Source organism: Cyprinus carpio, chromosome B3, assembly GCF_018340385.1.
Source record: "Cyprinus carpio isolate SPL01 chromosome B3, ASM1834038v1, whole genome shotgun sequence".
In the NCBI taxonomy this organism is placed as follows: domain Eukaryota; kingdom Metazoa; phylum Chordata; class Actinopteri; order Cypriniformes; family Cyprinidae; genus Cyprinus; species Cyprinus carpio.
In genome coordinates, this window is record NC_056599.1 from 34,682,355 (window position 1) to 34,704,963 (window position 22,609).

Genomic DNA, 22,609 nt, shown 5'->3' on the forward strand with positions numbered 1-22,609 from the left:
ATACTAGACAAGTGTGAAATTAATGCGGATAAAAATTTATAACTCTGAACCACAAGTGGATTGACACAAACTGAGAGTCAAAAATTGTTAGGTTGATCCCCGCTCTCCTCTATGTCTTTTGTGTTGCTAGATCTTGCTAGAAAAAAAATAAAATACATTAAAACAAATGCAGAGCACGAATTCTGAGTATAGGTCACCATACTTGGCTGTATGTCACGTCACTTAAAAGCCATAATAAGCTTAAATTCAAATGCTTTATCTTGGAAATAAGCCACATTATGAAATATTGATTCCCACAGCTGCAAACTTCATAAACTGGATCACTTTATAAGCCAAGCTCAAAGACCATGGCAACACTTCAAGAGTCTTCTAAACGAGTTTTTGGTCTCTGTAATATTACTTTGATCAAAAATGGGGTATATGACGAATGACAGCTGACCAAAGCAGAAAACAGTTCTCATTGCATCCACTTGCCGGAGAAACTGTTAACAGCAGTATGAACCGATGACAATATCTAAAGACTTTTAAGGTAATCAGCTAACCTAGCTAGCTGTTATTACCGTTGCTTTTTTTTTTTAAATATCAGAATGTTAATAATAATAAGAAAATAAAAATAGATATCAGCATATGTGATGGACACTGAAGGCATCTTGAGAAAAACAGCACTGTATTTAATGAAGCACGTACAAAAGACCTGAACCGAATGTGACGTGACCTTTTTTACAGAATACAGAAGTTTGTTGCACATAACCCCTATAGCTGATACCAAAAGTGTGAGAAGCCAGAATGTTGCTATGGTTACAATGTGTTACTCATCACAATTTTGAGAGTGAGTTCTGTTCCTCACAAACACAAAATGAAAATTTAGAGGATTCAATTTTATTTTAGTGTGTTTGTTATTATTTTTAATTTTTGTTGTTTATGTGGAATTTTTATGTTGTGTATTTTGCCTTTATATTGCTGATACTGCATATCCCACTACTGTATGTGTCTTATGTCTGTAAGCCTGTGTCCTCCAGAGTGCACATCTGTTGGTCTCAAACATCAACAAGGATGTCTCATTTAAAAAAGCAAGAATTGTAAAACTCACTGTTATTCCTTGTGAGACTCAGCCTTCAAAATTAGATTTTTAAAGAAATTATGTGATGAGGATTTCCGCTTTTAGTAATTCTGTTTTATTAGCATTATCTTGATATTACTGTGCCAACAGTGTGTTACTTCATCTGTGTTGTGTGCTTTGTGCATAACATCAGCACTTAACTGCTCTAAAATTACTATAAACCACAACTACAGGGCGTCCAGACACTTTAATCACTGTGCCTCACTTCTGGGCACCATCTTCTGCTGATACTCTATTGTGTAAAAATTCAGTGTATTTTCTCTTTGTCTGTTTCCACATACAGGCCTGAAGTCAAGTCTCTTATCTAGGAAAAAAAAGAGAACCAGAACAGCCTGTAAAGTGTGTGTGCATGAGGAGAGAGAGCAGGAGAAACCTGCTTTTAAAATGAGTGCGTATGAGGAGAGAGAGGAGGAGGCTCCTGTTTACACTCAGAAAGCAGCATCTCCAGGATTCAGCTGTGTGTCTGTGAAGAGTAACAACTCCATGTTTGAGCCCCCTGAACTCAGTGATGTTGATACTCAGAGAGCAGCATCTCCAGGATTCAGCCGTGTGTCTATGAAGAGTAACAAATCCATGTTTGAGCCCCCTGAACTCAGTGATGTTGATCCTCAGAGAGCAACATCTCCAGGATTCAGCTGTGTGTCTATGAAGAGTAACAACTCCATGTTTGAGCCCCCTGAACTCAGTGATGTTGATACTCAGAGAGCAGCATCTCCAGGATTCAGCCGTGTGTCTATGAAGAGTAACAAATCCATGTTTGAGCCCCCTGAACTCAGTGATGTTGACCCTCATAGAGCAGCATCTCCAGGATTCAGCTGTGTGTCTATGAAGAGTAACAACTCCATGTTTCTGCCCCCTGAACTCAGTGATGTTGATGCTCAGAGAGCAGCATCTCCAGGATTCAGCTGTGTGTCTATGAAGAGTAACAACTCAATGTTTCTGCCCCCTGAACTCAGTGATGTTGATGCTCAGAGAGCAGCATCTCCAGGATTCAGCCGTGTGTCTATGAAGAGTAACAACTCCATGTTTGAGCCCCCTGAACTCAGTGATGTTGATGCTCAGAGAGCAGCATCTCCAGGATTCAGCCGTGTGTCTATGAAGAGTAACAACTCCATGTTTGAGCCCCCTGAACTCAGTGATGTTGATGCTCAGAGAGCAACATCTCCAGGATTCAGCTGTGTGTCTATGAAGAGTAACAACTCCATGTTTGAGCCCCCTGAACTCAGTGATGTTGATGCTCAGAGAGCAGCATCTCCAGGATTCAGCCTTGTGTCTATGAAGAGTAACAACTCAATGTTTCTGCCCCCTGAACTCAGTGATGTTGATGCTCAGAGAGCAGCGTCTCCAGGATTCAGCTGTGTGTCTATGAAGAGTTACAACTCCATGTTTGAGCCCCCTGCTTTCAGCAGTGGACATGCTGTGACCTCTGAACCTATGTGAGTATCATGAAGTTGAATGTGAATTCATTTAACATGATCATTTAACATCTTGGAATAGCAATGCTAGTAATAATAAAGACCACTTAGCTTTTATTTCTTTTATGCATCTATAAAATTTTATTAATAATAATAAAGCTTCTTCATTAGAGCCATCTAACTATTTAAACGTACACACCTGGATGGTCACTGAAATGAAAACTATGCTAAGAATACTACTTCAGTTAAAGGAGAAAGAACAATCAGGCAAGTTATGAGCTAAGGACAAAAACAAAAAAAAAAACAACAGCAACATGAGCCACTCCATTGTACTGTGAAGTAAAAAAAGAAAAGAAAAAAATAGCATTTAATAATAATCATAATTTACAAAAAAATAAAATACTAACATTTATGGCTGTACATCTCTTTGCCTTCAAATGTTAAACCATTAAGCCTTTATTTTGTCAGAAAACACAGGGGAACTGCATCCAGAATCACAGAAGAAAATGTTATTTTCATTTTTAATAGCAGAAGTCAGTTTCAACACTCAGCGCCACTTTGCTCACACATCCCATACAACATCAATCACCAATTTATATTACTACTTCAGGATTCATGATCCTGATTGGTTTCAGGCATAGATTACCTTGAAAGGTAGCCAAGCATGGACATCTTCGTAACATATCTCCATTGATCATCATAGGTTCCAGCTAGGTTCAAAATCTGCACTTCTGTATGTCCGGATTTTCCCATTTGTTACAACTTTTCCATTCTATTGTTACACATATTGCTTCTCTAGGCCAGCAGAGCTGATAATATAGAGCAAACCCTACTGTGTAAAATATTGTAAAATTGGGGTTTATATACACTGTCAAAATACAGTGCAGGGAGGGACAACTATGTTTTCACAACCCTCTACACACACCTTGCCAATATAATCGCCATTGGCTAGTAAATTTTTTAGTTCACTCGCCAGACTAATATACTGTTTTACACACACACACACACACACACACACACACACACACGCACACATATGATTCCAATCAACTTATCTTTGTAAAATGGCACAGCTTCTTAGATCTTAGGTTCTTAAACCTAAGTTTAAGAACCTAAGAACCTAGGGGAAGTCGTGGCCTAATGGTTAGAGAGTCGGACTTGCAATCCAAGGGTTGTGAGTTTGAGTCTCGGGCCGGCAGGAATTGTAGGTGGGGGGAGTGAATGTACAGCGCTCTCTCCACCTTCAATACCACGACTGAGGTGCCCTTGAGCAAGGCACCGAACCCCCAACTGCTCCCCGGGCGCCGCAGCATAAATGGCTGCCCACTGCTCAGGGTGTGTGTTCTCGGTGTGTGTGTTCACTGCTGTGTGTGTGCACTTTGGATGGGTTAAAAGCAGAGCACGAATTCCGAGTATGGGTCACCATGCTTGGCTGTATGTCACGTCATGTATGTCACGTCACTTAAACAGTCAGTCAAGCATTATATTATGATATGATAATTAAGCACTATTTAATTATATAACTTTAGTGATTAGAACTAAAACTTGGTAAAAAAAATGAATGCAAAAAATGTATGAATGCATATTTGTCATTTTAACTGAATTTAAGACTGGTGGTGATGCTTAAGATATTGTTGGTCATTCAGGGTTTCTGTAAAAAAAAAAAATAGTAATAGATAATATTAATTATTTTTAGAAAATATAATACTACTACTAATTCTAGTACCAAACTAACAGTATACAATGCACTACGGATTGATGAGCTGCTGGGTTCATGAATATTAATCACGTTGTCTGCGTTCGCTCTAACTGATTTGCTGAAATCAAAACAGGGACGGTAATAGATGAGCGCCAACCAATGAGATTGCCATTTGCGCATTAGCTCCGCCCACTCCCGGAGAAACCGGCATATCTTCTGCTTGTTCTGAAAAGCTGAATAATTCTAAATGACCTCTATTATTTTGAAAGGAAAATACAACAAAGAATATAGTTTACATATAGCTCGTCGATTCAATGTGGTAAGACTCTCTCTCTCTTTGCATGTGTGAGAAACAGCACTATCAGCAAAGCGACGGCGAGTCATGCGCCTTCACACAGAGTTTACAGAGCGTCAAATATAGGTGCGCTGTGCGTCCTTTGAGATGAATTGAAAAAGTACAGATCCCTTGATGGAGAGCGAAACTCTGAAGTGTTCAGTCAGTGTTCCGTGAGTGAAAATATATCTGTGCTGAACTTATAATAGCCTCGAACACACACACTGGTGAGTAAAATCTAAGAATTTATTAGCCGATGGCTAACGATAGACATCATTTAGTCGCCCAGAGTAAAATTTAGTTGCATATGCGAGTAATTTACTCGCAATGTAGAGGGTTGTTTCAGCACTTATTTATGAATGTCCTAATGTGAAATTTGACTTGGCAATTATAACCTGATAATATATCATGATATCTACACTTTAGAAAAAATAAACATAAAAAATTGCAATATGCATGAAGTCACCATTGTGGAAATACGTGTTTGCTTTAGTTAGGCTCTTGATCCTTGACTTTTTAAAATTAGATTTTCTTTGGCTGCTGTAACTGTGTTTATAAAGCGCATTTGTTATATCCAGAATTGCTAGCGAATATCTGATCAGATGAAGTCGGTAACTTATTGATGATGATCCAGTCATCGTGTAGAGGCCTGATTTACTAATCATATCTACAGTCTAATCTGTGTGTATGCTAATTTGCATATGCTATGCTATTTTGCATATGCTATGCTATTTTGCATATGCTATATATTATGCAATATTTCAAACCTTTAACCCACAGGAGAAAATCAACCCGCCTCAACAGTTTAAAATCAGCTCAATTCCGTGGAAAAACAATGCGGATTTGGCAACCCTACATCCAACACGAGCAGCATCCAATGCAATTTAAATACTCTGCATATTGATAGCGACACCCTGATGCACAAAAATTATATATTCCATATTACAGTGTTCTCGGGAGCGGGATTAAGAAAACAGTCCCACGCAAGGCTTTAATACAAAAATGCACACAATGAATGATGACCGTAGAAGGCAATAGCCGAATCCCGGACATTTTGTGCAGTTTAGAAATCCCAGCTGACATGTTCCGGGAAAAGAGAATGTATGGTCACCCTAATTTATTATTTTTGCATTATCATATTCTTTGAATACTACTGCATGCTTTGATATTTTAAAAAGGCTTACAAGTCATTATGAGGAAGTTATATGGACAGAATCTTATAGACTCACAGACATCAAGAATCTGCGTATGAACCTCAACAATGGTGACAAACGACAAACAGATTGTACAGATAAACAGATCAAGTCTGAACGTCACAAAGCAAGCTACTAAAGTCACAAAGCTTTTGATGATTGTCACCATTCATGCACTGATTCATGATGTTTGTGTGAGGCAAAAAGACTCGTCAAAACACTTTCTTTATAATGAATTTCACGAGCTAGGACCATGCCACAAACAAGCTATGGAATAGTTAATTTAACAGGATGTTGGGGAAGAGTAGAAAGAGGATTAAGGGGTAGATGGAATGGGATGATGGTCAGGTTGATCAGGGCATCTAAAAGTGATGGCCCAGAGAAACTCAGGGTGGGGGTATCGTCTCGATTGTTTATTTAGGCCAGATGATTAGGACCCCTCGATACAACCTAAAAGAAAGAGAAATATGGGATATGGATGGCTGAATGGATGAGGCGGCCTGATATTTGAAGGTTTCGGGAAGTCAGGTGATTGTTTGGGGCATGGCCCCACTCCCGAACCTCAGTTAACAAGTCAACTCTCTTAAAAAAATCTAAATATCCAACTGCTATATTATCATAAGACTGATGTAGATAATGTAAAACTAGCTAATATACTCAGAGATTAGACTCCAGATGAGATCAGTGAATCAGGCCACTGGATGGATTATAAAGAGTTTGGGCTCTTTTTAATCAGGTGAATTTTCTGCAAATAATGACATGCCATTCTTTATGATATACGCATGTTTCATTAAGTTACAAGTGAAAACACCACATGAAAGCTAACTTTGAGTTTTTTGCTAAACTACATGTCAACTGGTTAGTTTTATGTGTTATAAATTCATGAGGAATATCTTTAGATATAAGTGATGGATTATAGTGAGTTTAGTCTCTTATTAGTCAGGAGAATGAGCTCTTAATAATGGTGTGTAATTCCACAACCTGAACATGTTTTATAAAGTTGCAAGCAATAAAGTGACATAAATGCCACATCTATATATTACCTTTGCTAAGGAACGGGGAAAAATCTTAAACTAAGAGAAAAGGGGGCATTGATCTTGTTGCTATGGATGATGTCATCAAGCTTACTAACTACACCCACAGTGATTGGCTGAAAGGTCTCTTGGTCTCTGTCAGTCATTTAATCATAGAAATAGTGTAGAATGAGGTAAATGTTTGCCTGTCATTTATCGACCTCAAATAAGGCATTCAAATTATTATTTGAAAATTAAAACTAGGGCTGGGCGATTTTCCCAATTTTAATGATTAATTTGAATGTATTGTTTTGCCATGATTTTATTTTTTTGAAATCGAGGAATCACAATTTTGAATAGAAATATTAACAAATAATAGAATTAGACACTTTGACAATATGATAACAGTAAAGAGAAAAGAACGATCTAACCGCATTTCGGTGCACGCGATTAACCGTTCACGTGTGACGCACTCTGTGAAGGACCATAAAAATAGCGCTAAGCATCGTTCAAACAGCGCTTTTGTTTTGATATAGATGCGATGCGGGCAGTTGAATAGGTAAAACATGCAAGAAGATGGGAGTGAACTTCTTTTTACTTGAGCGCAGTGTTTTTAGAATGGCATTTCATGCATGAGACACTGCAAGTGACACGAGCGCAGCAGTCAAGCACATCCATGGTTGCACAGAAAAACAATGGAAGAGCAGCGCAATTGAATAAAAAAAAAAAAAAATGTAAAGAACTACTACTGTACACTGCAAAAACCCGACAAGTAACTTAACTCAAACCGTTTGAGTAAACAGATATCCTTAAAAACCTGACAAGTTAGGTTTACTCAAACCGTTTGAGGAAACCGATTGCCTTAAACCATTTAAGTTTTAAAACTAACACACTGTAAAACCCGACAAGTAACGTAACTCAAACCTTTTGTGTAAACAAATATCCTTAAAAAACATGACAAGTTGGGTTTACTCAAACCGTTTGAGGAAACCAATTGCCTTAAACCATTTAAGTTTTAAAACTTAACAGTTATGAGTACTCTGAACTTAATTCAGTTGAGTTCACTGAAAGAAGATATATATTGCAATTAAGTGATTAAGTGATTAATTGAGTGATAATTGTGAATTAGTGATGAACACCTGCTGTTAACAAACAGAATTACTGAAGAAAAGAGAGAAAGGAACTACAACTGACTTCAGACACAGCCTCACTAAAACCTGACAAGTTATGTTAACTCAAACCGTTTTGAGGAAACCGATTGCCTTAAACCATTTAAGTTTTAAAACTAATAGTGTGAGTACTCTGAACTTAATTCAGTTGTGTTCACTGAAAGAGAGATATACATTGCAATTAAATAGTTAAGTGATTAATTGAGTGATAATTGTGAATTAGTGATGAACAGCTGCTGTTAACAAACAGAATTACTGAAGAAAAGAGAAACACAAGAACTCCAACTGACTTCAGACACAGCCTTAGATAAAATAAACTGAAATAAAATACATTAAATCTCTCAAGATCTGATTAAACAACCCCACAAACAGCATCACCAGCTCCACTTATTAATAACCAGTCTGACCTTTATTTCTGTCAGACGTCTACAGAAGATCTTATTGAAAATTAACTAAGGTTTAGATGTTGATTTATTGTTTCATTTAAAGTAACCATGTTAGAGACTCAGTGTTTGCTTTAGTTGGGTTCTTGACCCTTGATTTCTGTCTTAGTTTTCTCTTTGGCTGTTGTAACCATTTGTTGTAACTCAAAAAGCCAGAGAAAATATCATCAGTTGTTATACACACACTCACACTCTTAGAAGCTGCTTTTATCCAAAGCAACTTACAGTGCATTCAGGTTAGCATTTTTTTTTATCTAACTTGTACCTGGATGTTGGTTGTTATACTGTATATTGGTGATGATAATCATTGATTATTTAACTGTTTGGGTCTAATCGCTGATGAAATAGGTGTTGTTTAATTAGTTGGATTGATTACAGTAAAAGTGATTCTAAGAACCAGTGGTTCTGTGCTAATCAGTTAATATAAAGGACTTTCCAAACAGTTTGGTTTTCTGTGGTGTCACTTAGTCACACACAGACATCAATAATCAAAATATGAACCTCAACAATGGTGACCATAAAAAAAATAAAAATAAAAAAAACAATGCAGCAGAGCATGCTGGGAGCCATGGATGAGTTTTGTACTACAATATTACCCAGCATGCATTGCAGCATGTTTTTTTTTTTTCGTAACCATTGTTTAGGTTCATATGCTGATTATTGATGTCTGTGTGTGACTAATTGACACCGTAGAAGACCAAACTGTTTGGAAAGTCCTTTATATTAACTGATTATGAAAGAACCACTGACTTTTTGAATGGCTTTCATTGTAATCAACTGAACTAACTATAGAACACCTGTTTAGTAAGATTTTGAACAGCTCCATAATTGATGATTATCATCACCAATATGCTGTATAACAACCAGTACCTGATCATATTTTCTCTGGGTTTTTTGAGTTATAACAAACATGTTTCAAAAACACATGGTTACAACGTCCAAAAAAAAAATAATCTAAGACAGAAATCAAGGGTCAAGAGCCCAACTAAAGCAAACACTTATCTCTAACATGGTTACTTCAAATGAAACACTAAATCAACAGCTAAACCTTAGTTAATTCTCAATAATATCTTCTGTAGACATCTGACAGAAATAAAGTCAGTCTGGTTATTAATAAGTGGAGCTGGTGATGCTGTTTGTTAACAGCAGCTGGTTCATCACTAATGCTCAATCAGCACTTAATTAATCACTTGATTACATAATTGCAAAGTTTTAAAAACTTACATGGTTTAAGTAAAGGCAATCTGTTTACTCAAACGGTTTGAGTTACTGTGACTTGTCAGGTTTTACAGTGTATGTATGTTGTTTAATTTTTGGATATTTGTTTAATGATGAGGTCTGCTGTTGTTTTTAAAGAACATTTATAGCTGTAAATGTATAAGACAAATTTGTAAAATATGTAGTTGTAGTTTTTGCATCTTTTCTGCAAAGATATTGTGTGATTATAAGTAATTTGTTTAACATTTACTTCATGTTGACAACTTCATGTGTGCTGCACTTGGAATAGAATTTTCTTTAACTAAAGGGTTAATAAAGAAAAAGTAACTTGAATCATATTGTAGTTACATTTTCAAGTTGGCTATTTAAAAATCTTAAAAAATTGAGAATTGGTCAAACATTCTGAAAAAAATCGAGATTTTAATTTTTTGCAAAATCGCCCAGTCCTAATTAAAACATGTAAATTGTAGCAGCTTTACACTGCTGCTCACGCTAACATTATAACTTGGATGAATGTGTGCTATTAGACACATGGAAGCTGTTAGCGCACAGAGGCGCCAGTGTGATCCTGGTAACTATGGAACAACCTAAAATCTGCCCTCATGTTTGCTTATACAGACAAGACTAATCATTTGAAACTGTAAAAGGTCTACTTTTTGTGTGTAAACTCACTATATTAACAAAACGTTGTGTTTTTGTAAAATAAACATAACAATCGCTTTCTGGATGCACTTTCTGTTGTCTCGGTCTCCGTGAACTGGAGCATGGCACAAAAATTTAACTCCATGTATAGCCTACTTGCCTTACAGACATGAGAAATATATTTACAGAAAGCCTGAAATGTCTACTTTTTAACAAAATTCAATGATTATGTAATCTGTATTAAAGGTGCATTTCTCTCTAAAGGCGTGTCACTGTACTGTGGAGATGGCTGGTCAGCATCGTAATTTTAACATAAAAACGCTGTGAAAAATACTCGTAGGGCAAAAAGTTAGGAGTCGTGAAATTGATTCCTATTTTTTTCTATTGTTTTTCTCAGTATCATCAACAGGAAAAGAAAGAGAGCAGCTTCTCCACTACAGTCCCCTGATCTCAGTGCTGAATCAATGCCCTTTGATCCTGCGTGAGTATATTCATGTAAAGAGAGACATTCAACACAAGAACAAATAATATAAATAATGTTAACAGAAATAACAAAAGAGAAATATACATTTTTTTATTTTATTTCTGCATTAAAGTTCTAAAGACAGAAAAAAAACGAACAGAAATTGTGTTCTCTTTTTTAACAGCAAATATAACACTAAAATGAAAATCATGATATAAAGAAAGAAAACTGAAAAAAAAGTCAATAGGCTCTTTGTTACATGAAGCTGCTTTGTTAATTAGTGCTCTCATGCTTTTCTATATCTATTCCCTTTTTGTCTAATTACACAAAAATTCAGGGACACATTGGGATTTCTGCATCAGAGTTATATTGATGGTAATAAGAAGGATCTGTTGGCCACAATAGATTAATTATATTTAAAATTAGCCTATATGTGACCCTGTCTGTGAAATCCAGGCTAAAGTCTCAAAATACAATTATGAGATAACAAGCATCAAAGTTTAATTTTAACCATTAATTTCACTATAATTTCAATCTTTGAAATGGCCTCACTCAGTCAATATTAAAAATATAAAGGTTATATTTTCACAGAATGTTCTACGTCTTTATGAAGGATGATTTTATATAGAAAACAGTAAATTACAAAAAAAAAAAAGACTTTAGCTGGGTTTTCACAGGCAGGTTAAAATATATCGAACACATCTTTCTAAATGTGGTTGTGGTATGATTTCAAATAAGATTATTTTTAATATTAGAGACATTTAAATATTTTCTCTGTTTTGATAAAACTCTTTCTGTTTGTTTTTGTCTCTCTGTTCTTCTTAATATCTTTTCAGTGGTGGGAGAGCTGACCAGATCAGATATGTGTCCTGTCCGTCCAGCACATCCTCCTATAGTCAGAACCACTTAAGTTATGACAAAGAAGCAGCTCTGCAGCTCGATTCTCATCAACCAGTGCATGATAATCTTCAGAGAGTCAAAGACCAGCACAAAACCAGCATGAAGAACAAGTATGAGAGCTTATTTGAGGGAGTCAAACTACAAGAGAATCAAACCCTCCTGAACAGGATTTACACACAGCTGTACATCATAGAGGGAGAGAGTGAAGGACTGAATGAAGAACATGAGGTGCTACAGATGGAGAAAAGTTACAGGACACTCCAAGACACTCCAATCAACTGCAATGACATCTTTAATAATTTACCTGAACCTGGATATGATGAGATGAGAAGAGAGAGTAAAGACAAAATAAAGACTGTTCTTACTAAAGGCATTGCTGGAATTGGAAAAACCGTCTCTGTGCAGAAGTTTATTCTGGATTGGGCCGAGGGAAAAGCCAATCAGGATGTAGATTTCATGTTTGTGCTTACATTTAGAGAGCTGAACTTGATTAAAGATCATCAGTACAGTCTTCACAGACTTCTGCTTGACTTTCATCCTGAACTTCAGCATCTGGACTCAAAGATTTATGATGAATGTAACGTTGTGTTCATCTTTGATGGTCTGGATGAAAGAAGAATTTCTTTGATGTTTTCAGACAGTCAGAAAGTTTCTGATGTGACTGAGATTTCATCAGTGGGTGTGTTGATGTCAAACCTCCTGAAAGGAGGTCTGCTTCCTTCTGCTCTCATCTGGATCACCACCAGACCAGCAGCAGCCAATCAGATCCCCTCAAACTACATCAACCGTGTGACAGAGATTCAGGGATTCAATGACCCTCAGAAGGAGGAATACTTCAGGAAGAGAATCAGTGACGAGCATCAAGCCAGCAGAATCATCTCACACATCAGAAGAGCAAGAAGCCTCCACATCATGTGCCACATACCTGTCTTCTGCTGGATCTCAGCCACTGTGCTTCAAAACATCCTGAAACAAGATCTCAGTGCAGAAATCCCTCAAACTCTGACTGAAATGTACATCTACTTCCTGCTCATTCAAACAAAGATGAGGAACCAGAAGTATGAAGAGAGAGATCCAGAGAAACTCCCTGCAGTCCAGCAGAGAAGTGATTGTTAAACTTGCTGAAGTGGCTTTCAGTCAGCTGATGAAGGGCAATGTGATGTTTTATGAGGAGGACCTGAGAGAGAGCGGCATAGACGTCAATGACGCCTCAGTGTATTCTGGGATCTGCACTGAGATCTTTAGGGAGGAATCTGTGATTTATCAGAGAAAGGTTTACAGTTTTGTACATCTGAGCTTTCAGGAGTTTTTTGCAGCACTGTATGTGTTTTACTGCTATTTACACAAAAACAGTGAGATTCTGAAAATATTCCTGACAGGAAAGTTTAGAAATCAGTGTCAGAATGTTCCTCTGAATACGTTTATAAAAGGAGCAATGACTAAAGCTTTGAAGAGTAAAAATGGACACCTGGATCTCTTCCTTCGGTTTCTTCATGGCATCTCACTGGAGTCCAATCAGAGACTCTTACAGGATGTACTAATACACACAGAGAACAACCCAGAGAGCATCAAGAAAATAACCCAAAACCTCAAACGAGGTCAAAAAAACGATGTCAGTCCTGAAAGATGGATAAATCTGTCACACTGCTTGATTGAGATGAAGGATAACTCTGTTGCTAAAGAAATGAGGGAATTTTTAACCTCTAGAACAAGCAAAAAAAATCTTTCTCTTGCTCAATGCTCAACTTTGGCAAACATGATCTTGATGTCAGAGGAGGTGCTGAATGAATTAGACTATAATAATTACAATATCAAATCAAAAGAGGGCAGATGGAGACTGTTACCTGCTGTGAGGAACTGCAGAAAAGCTTTGTAAGTGTGAAAAACTGAACACGGTTATATTTTACATAAGGTTAAACATAAGTTGTGATGAAAGTTGGATGTGTTTTGTTGGGGTTTGTGTTCACAAGCATAAATGTTAATTACTGCAGTGAGTGATGTCTTCATTCCCAAGTAATCAATACTATTAGTTTTTTTTTTAGATTTGTAGAATGGAAAAAAAAAATAGCTTTGTGCTTTGTCAACTTAACCAGTAAATATAGTCCAACTCTGTGGCAATTGTTCAGGTGATTTTAGTCAATAGAATTGGTAATGTATTGATAAAGTAACTCATCATATTATCAACGCCAGTCCTGGAGGGCCATTGTCCTGCTGAGTTTAGCTCTAACCCTGACCAAATACCCTCAATTAATCCCAGTGTTCAAATTTACTTGCAAATTACAGCGATGATGTACATAATGTACTTTTAATTATGTCATGAGCTTGTTTTAGTTTTTGGATCTTTATTTGGAACAGACCAGAGAGTGAATGTTAAACTAACATGATCTTATATGGTAAAGTTTGTTAACTAAGGCAGTGCTTCTCTTCTTCTTTCAGTCTGTTGAAAGAAGAAGAGACAACAGCATGCCTTTTAAACAGAGTCCTTGCTTTTTTTTTTTTTTTTCAGTTTGGCAGGCTGTAATCTCACTGGTCAGCACTGTGAAATTGTGGCTTCTGCTCTACAGTCATCAAACTCCCCCCTGAGAGAGCTGGACCTGAGTAACAATCATCTGCAGGATTCAGGAGGGAAACTGCTCGCTGCTGGACTGAAGAGTCCAAACTGTCAACTCAACATACTGAGGTTTTTGTTTCACACTGATTAATTTTCATGATTTTAATAATTATAGACACCCTGTCAAGCAAGTTTAAGAGGAAAGCATTTTGGGAAACTGTTCTGCATTTTTAACCTAAATCACAGCAGCATGCATCTGTGAAGGACGCAGACTGTCAAACATACACAGCTATTAGCAAATCATAGTAGTGGGTATTTATTTCCGAGTCTACAATCCTCCACACCTATTCAAACAGAGCTTTCTGATGAGGGGGGTCAAAAACAGAACAGAAAATAGCATATTACTTTTAAATTATGATGTTTTTTAATGTAAAAAATCTTGATCATTATAAATGGACCTCGTGTTGGGGTTCTCTAGGAACGTGGTTGGGAACCACTGCTCTCCTTTAAAACTTTCAAACAAGGCCTTGTCACATCAAAGTTTGTCATCTAGTTTCATTTTATTAATGCTACTCACGTTCGGATAGTTCTAAATGAACACAGAAATATTCCAAAAATATGTTAATTTGTTTTATTTGGGTCACCCAAAATTGTGACACAAGGTTCCCCAGATTTTTTTTCCTCAGTTTTTCCAATTTTTTAAGTAGTTTATGTTGTAGATTAGAACATGCATTATCTTCATTCCCAAATGAAAATGTTTTTTACAGAAAATTACCTTGTTAAAGTCTCAAGCTAATTAATTTATTAACATATTAATTTGAGAACATGTCTTTCAGTGAACCGTTGAGAGCTGTTCCTGAGTAAATGTCTCATATCTTAACAGACTTCAGCATCCCACCAATATATATATATATATACATATATAATATATATATATATATTATATATATATATATATATATATATATATATATATATATATATATATATATATATATACTGTATATAGGCCTATTTTTTCCCATGAATTACTCTACATTTCACTTCTGTCAATGTCCATAAATGTATTTATTTATTTTTTCCCTGGGTATTTCTTTCTATTTTTTTTTTCTTTTTAATCTTTTTTTTTATCTTGCTTTTATTTCAATTTTAACTCACATCTGGGTACATATTTGTCCCCAAAATAAGGTTAAGTACATGCACACATGCACACAACATTGCTACTGCTGTTCCCAAATGCCAGAAATAAGATCTAAAGCATCTCTGAAATTAAGCACACTAACATTATTATTGTTGTTGTAGATTGTCTGGCTGTTTGGTGAAAGAGGGAGGTTGTGCTACTCTGACATCAGCTCTGAGTTCAAACCTTTCACACCTGAGAGAGCTGGACCTGAGTAACAAATCATCTGCAGGATTCAGAGAGGGAAACTGCTCGCTGCTGGACTGAAGAGTCCAAACTGTCAACTCAACATACTGAGGTTTGTGTTTCACACTGATTAATTTTGTGATTTTAACAATTACAGACGCCCTGTCAAGCAAGTTTATGAGGAAAATATTTTGGAAAACTGTTCTGCATTTTTAACCTAAATCACAGCAGCATGCATCTGTGAAGGACGCAGACTGTCAAACATACACAGCTATTAGCAAATCATAGTAGTGGGTATTTATTTCCGAGTCTACAATCCTCCACACCTATTCAAACAGAGCTTTCTCTGATGGGGGGGTCAAAAACAGAACAGAAAATAGCCTATTACTTTTTAAATTATGATTTTTTTTAATGTAAAATAAAAATTCTTGATAACATTATAAGTGGACCTCAGAGAACAGTACAAAATAAAAAACAGAGGCAGCTGATGACACCTTTAAAACTTTCAAACAAGGCCTTGTCACATCAAAGTTTGTCATCTAGTTTCATTTTATTAATGCTACTCACGTTCGGATAGTTCTAAATGCACACAGAAATATTCCAAAAATATATCAATTTGTTTTATTTGGGTCACCCAAAATAGTGACACAAGGTTCCCAGAAATACAAGCGTTTTTTCCTCAATTTCCAATTTTTAAGTAGTTTATTTTTTTTGTTGGAACATGCATTATCTTCATTCCCAAATGAAAATGTTTTACAGAAAATTACCTTGTTAAAAGTCTCAAGCTAATTAATTTATTAACATATTAATTTGAGAACATGTCTTTCAGTGAACCGTTGAGAGCTGTTCCTGAGTAAATGCCTCATATCGTAACAGACTTCAGCATCCCACCAATATATATATATATATATATATATATATATATATATATATATATACATACATACAGGTGCTGGTCACATAATTAGAATATCATCAAAAAGTTGATTTATTTCACTAATTCCATTCAAAACGTGAAACTTGTATATTATATTCATTCATTACACCACAGAACTGATATATTTCAAATGTTATTTTCTTTTTAATTTTGATGATTATAACTGACAACTAAGGAAAATCCCAAATTCAGTATCTCAGAAAATTAGAATATTGCGAAAAGGTTCAATTTTGAAGACCACCTGGTGCCACACTCTAATCAGCTAATTAACTCAAAACACCTGCAAAGGCCTTTAAATGGTCTCTCAGTCTAGTTCTGTAGTCTACACAATCATGGGGAAGACTGCTGACTTGACAGTTGTCCAAAAGACAACCACTGACACCTTGCACAAGGAAGGCAAGACACAAAAAGGTCATTGCAAAAGAGGCGGCTGTTCACAGAGCTCTGTGTCCCAAACACATTTAATAAAGAGGCAAAGGGAAGGAAAAAGATGTCGTACAAAAAAGTGTACAAGCAATAGGGATAACCGCACCCTGGAGAGGATTGTGAAAACAAAACCCATTCCAAATGTGGGGGAGAATTCACAAAGAGTGGACTGCAGCTGGAGTCAGTGCTTCAAGAACCAATACGCACAGACGTATGCAAGACATGGGTTTTCAGCTGTCGCATTCCTTGTGTCAAGCCACTCTTGAAACAACAGACAGCATCAGAAGCGTCTCGACTGGACTGCTGCTGAGTGGTCCAAAGTTATGTGCTCTCATGAAAGTAAATTTTGCATTTCCTTTGGAAATCAGGGTCCCAGAGTCTGGAGGAAGAGATGAGAGGCACACTATCCACGTTGCTTGCAGTCCAGTGTAAAGTTCCACAGGGTCAGTGATGGATTTGGGTGCCATGTCATCTGCTGGTGTTGGGTCCACTGTGTTTTCTGAGGTCCAAGGTCAACGCAGCCATATACCAAGGAAGTTTTAGAGCACTTCATGCTTCCTGCTGCTGACCAACTTTATGGAGATGCAGATTTCATTTTCCAACAGGACTTGGCACCTGCACACAGTGCCAAAGCTACCAGTAACCTGGTTTAAGGACCATGGTATCCCCGTTCTTAATTGCCAGCAAACTCAGCCTGACCTTACCCCATAGAAAATCTATGGGGTATTGTGAAGAGGAAGATGCGATATGCCAGACCCAAGAATGCAGAAGAGGCTGAAGGCCACTATCAGAGCAACCTGGGCTCTCATAACACCTGAGCAGTGCCACAGACTGATCGACTCCATGCCACGCCGCATTGCTTCAGGTAATTCAGGCAAAAGGAGCCCCAACTAAGTATTGAGTGCTGTACATGCTCATACTTTTCATGTTCATACTTTTCAGTTGGCCAAAGATTTCTAAAAATCCTTTTCTTTGTATTGGTCTTAAGTAATATTCTTGAATTTTCTGAGATACTGAATTTGGGATTTTCCTTAGTTGCTCAGTTCTAATCATCAAAATTAAAATAAATAAACATTTGAAATATATCAGTCTGTGTGTAATGAATGAATATAATATACAAGTTTCACTTTTTGAATGGAATTAGTGAAATAAATCAACTTTTTGATGATATTCTAATTTATATGACCAGCACCTGTATAGGCCTATTTTTTTTCCATAAATTACTCTACATTTCACTTCTGTCAATGTCCATAAATGTATTTATTTATATTTTCCTTGGGTATTTCTTTCTATTTTTTTTTCTTTTTAATCTTTTTTTATCTTGCTTTTATTTCAATTTTAACTCACGTCTGGGTGCATATTTGTCCCCAAAATAAGGTTAAGTAGGTGCACACACGCACATAACATTCCTACTGCTGTTCCCAAATGCCAGAAATAAGATCTAAAGCATCTCTGAAATTAAGCACACTAACATTATTATTGTTGTTGTAGATTGTCTGGCTGTTTGGTGAAAGAGGAAGGTTGTGCTGCTCTGACATCTGCTCTGAGCTCAAACCTTTCACACCTGAGAGAGCTGGACCTGAGTAACAATCATCTGCAGGATTCAGGAGGGAAACTGCTCGCTGCTGGACTGAAGAGTCCGAACTGTCAACTCAACATACTGAGGGTTTGTGTTTCACACTGATTAATTGTTGTGATTTTTAACAATTACAGACGCCCTGTCAAGCAACGTTTATGAGGAAAATATTTTGGAAAAACTGTTCTGCATTTTAAACCTAAACCACAGGCAGCATGCATCTGCTTTGAAGGACCGCAGACTGTCAAACATACCACAGCTATTAGCAAATCATAGTAGTGGGTATTTATTTCATGAGTCTACAGTCCTCCACACCTATTCAAACAGAGCTTTCTGATGAGGGGGGTCAAAAACAGAACAGAAAATAGCCTATTACTTTTAAATTATGATGTTTTTTTATGTAAAAAATCTTGATCATTATAAATGGACCTCAGAGAACAGTACAAAATAAAAAACAGAGGCAGCTGATGACACCTTTAAAACTTTCAAACAAGGCCTTGTCACATCAAAGTTTGTCATCTAGTTTCATTTTATTAATGCTACTCACGTTCGGTATAGTTATAAATGAACACAGAAATATTCCAAAAATAGTCAATTTGTTTTTATTTGGGTCACCAAATAGTAGTGACACAAGGTTCCCAGAAATACAAGCAGAGTTTTTTTTTCCTCAGTTTCCAATTTTTAAGTAGTTTAATGTTGTAGATTAGAACATGCATTATCTTCATTCCCAAATGAAAATGTTTTACAGCAAAATTACCTTGTTAAAAGTCCAAGCTAATTAATTTATTAACATATTATTTGAGAACATGTCTTTCAGTGAACCGTTGAGAGCTGTTCCTGAGTAAATGCCTCATATCTTAACAGACTTCAGCATCCCACCAATATATATATAATATATACATATATATATATATATATATATATACTGTATATAGGCCTATTTTTCCCCATGAATAGTAAATTCCTTCATATCATAACATAGGCCTCAGCATCCAACCAATATATATGTATATAGTAAATTCCTTCATATCATTTTCTTTTTAATCTTTTTTTATCTTGCTTTTTATTTCAATTTAACTCACATCTGGGTACATATTTGTCCCAAAATAAGGTTAAGTAGATGCACACACGCACACAACATTGCTACTGCTGTTCCCAAATGCCAGAAATAAGATCTAAAGCATCTCTGAAATTAAGCACACTAACATTATTATTGTTGTTGTAGATTGTCTGGCTTGTTTGGTGAAAGAGGAAGGTTGTGCTGCTCTGACATCAGCTCTGAGTTCAAACCTTTCACACCTGAGAGAGCTGGACCTGAGTAACAAGCATCTGGCAGGATTCAGGAGGGAAACTGCTCGCTGCTGGACTGAAGAGTCCAAACTGTCAAACTCAACATACTGAGGTTTGTGTTTTACACTGATTAAATTTTGTGATTTTTAACAATTACAGACGCCCTGTCCAAGCAAGTTTATGAGGAAAATATTTTGGAAAACCTGTTCTGCATTTTTAACCTAAATCACAGGCAGCATGCATCTGTGAAGGACGCAGAGTGTAAGTGTTTCTGTGTTATTAGGATATTATAGTATTGTGTTTTTGTTTGTTTGTTTTCAATAATCTACAATGAGTCTACAGAGTTTTCCTGATGAGGGGGGTCAAAAACAGAACAGAAAATAGCCTATTACTTTTAAATTATGATTTTTTTTTAATGTAAAAATCTTGATAACATTATAAGTGGACCTCAGAGAACAGTACAAAATAAAAAACAGAGGCAGCTGATGACACCTTTAAAACTTTCAAACAAGGCCTTGTCACATCAAAGTTTGTCCATTAGTTTCATTTTTATTAATGCTACTCACGTTTCGGATAGTTCTAAATGCAGGCACACGAAATATTCCAAAAATATGGTTAATTTGTTTTATTTGGGTCACCCAAAATAGTGACACCAAGGTTCCCAGAAATAAAAGCAGAGTTTTTTCCTCAGTTTCCAATTTTTAAGTAGTTTATGTTGTAGATTAGAAACATGTATTATCTTCATTCCCAAATGAAAATGTTTTACAGAAAATTAATTAATTTATTAACATATTAATTTGAGTACATGTCTTTCAGTGAACCGTTGAGAGCTGTTTCTGAGTAAATGCCTCATATCTTAACAGACTTCAGCATCCCACCAATATTAATATATATATATATATTAAAATATAAATATATAATGTACTATATATGTATGTATATATATATATATGTGTATATATATATATATATATATTATATATATATATATATATATATATATATATACTGTATATAGGCCTATTTTTTTTCCATGAATTACTCTACATTTCACTTCTGTCAATGTCCATAAATGTATTTATTTATTCTTTCCTTGGGTATTTCTTTCTATTTTTTTTTCTTTCTAATCTTTTTTTATCTTGCTTTTATTTCAATTTTAACTCACATCTGGGTACATATTTGTCCCCAAAATAAGGTTAAGTAGGCGCACACACGCGCACACAACATTCCTACTGCTGTTCCCAAATGCCAGAAATAAGATCTAAAGCATCTCTGAAATTAAGCACACTAACACATATCATTGCTGTTGTAGATTGTCTGGCCTGTTTGGTAAAAGAGAAGGTTTGTGCTTGCTCTGACATCAGCTCTGAGTTCAAAACCTTCAACACCTGAGAGAGCTGGACCTGAGTAACAATCATCTGCAGGATTCAGGAGGGAAAATGCTCGCTGCTGGACTGAAGAGGTCCGAACTGTCAACTCAACATACTGAGGTTTGTGTTTCACACTGATTAATTTTGTGATTTTAACAATTACAGACCCCTGTCAAGCAAGTTTATGAGGGAAATATTTTGGGAAAAACTGTTCTGTTTTTCCCTTCATTAGCCTGCTACAAAAATCTACCTGCTCTCTACAGTTGGATCCAAAAGTGTTAGGCAGAAAGTGAAAATGTTTATATTCTGTCTACAGTTGGATCCAAAAGTGTTAGGCAGAAAGTGAAAATGTTTATTTAAATATTACTGACCAAACCTACGTTAACCACTGTTGGCTATCTAGCAACAAGCTAGCAGTTGCTAGAAGCTGTTAGCATTGTGGTTAACGGATGCTAGCAACATGTAAAAAACGTGTTAGTAATATTCTCAGTCATGCAAAAAACACGCTAACGATGTTTTTATGCTAGAAACACATTAAAAGCATAGTTAAGGGCTATATCATTCTAAGAAGCATGCTATCAATGTATTAAATCATGCTAGCAACATATGAAATCATCAAACTCTTTAGAAAATCACACTGTTAACAGGAATCTCAAGCTAGTTAATTAATTATTAATTGAGTAAATGTCATTCAGTAAATTGCGCAGAGCAGTTCCTCAGTAAATTCTATCAGATCAATAACATAGACTTCAGCATCCCACAATATATATATATAATATATATATATATATATGAATATATTATATATATATATATATCATATATATATCTCAATATACATACAAATATGCTGTCCGTCAATAAAAATAAAAACTAATTAAACGCATGCACATTTATTATTATTGTTGTTGTAGCTTGTCTGCCTGTTTGGTGAAAGAGGAAGGTTTAAACTAAGGCAAAGGGGCTAGGTCATTTAGAAGCAAGCTACCAACATATGAAATCATCAGAATCAGAACAGAAATCTCAAGCCAGTTTAATTAATGTCGACTTAAATTTGAGTAAAACGTGTGTGTTCGTGGTGTGTGTGTGTGGTGTGTGGGGGGGGTGTGGTGTGTGTGTGTGTGTGTGTGTGTGTGTGTGTAACAAACCCGATTCCAAAAAAGTTGGGACACTGTACAAATTGGGAATAAAAACCAGAATGCAATGATGTGGACGAGTTTCAAATTTCAATATTTTATTCAGACTACAACATAGATGACATATCAAATGTTTTAACTGAGAAAAAGGTATCATTTTAATGGGAAAAAACTTGATTTTAAATTTCATGGCAGCAACACATCTCAAAAAAGTTGGGACAAGGCCATGTTTACCATTGTGTGGCATCTCCGCCTCTTCTTTTTGATAACAGTCTGCAATGTCCTGGGACTGAGGAGACAAGTTGCAAGTTTCAGTAATGAGTAATGTCATCCCATTCTTGTCTAATA

At 36.0% G+C, this 22,609-nt stretch overlaps 1 protein-coding gene across 1 annotated transcript in view; it reads left to right on the plus strand.

Moving 5' to 3' along the window:
* LOC109094647 (NACHT, LRR and PYD domains-containing protein 12-like) overlaps nucleotides 1-18,573 on the plus strand; it is a 39,057-nt gene extending 20,484 nt beyond the window's left edge. The window contains 8 exon segments of the mRNA XM_042721416.1: nucleotides 1,404-2,556; nucleotides 10,644-10,727; nucleotides 11,546-12,695; nucleotides 12,697-13,481; nucleotides 14,116-14,289; nucleotides 15,463-15,583; nucleotides 15,586-15,638; nucleotides 18,381-18,573. Of these exon segments, the coding sequence (XP_042577350.1) occupies nucleotides 1,505-2,556; nucleotides 10,644-10,727; nucleotides 11,546-12,695; nucleotides 12,697-13,481; nucleotides 14,116-14,289; nucleotides 15,463-15,583; nucleotides 15,586-15,638; nucleotides 18,381-18,573 (3,612 nt within the window). The 5' untranslated portion in view covers nucleotides 1,404-1,504.
* The last annotated feature ends 4,036 nt before the right edge of the window (nucleotides 18,574-22,609 follow it).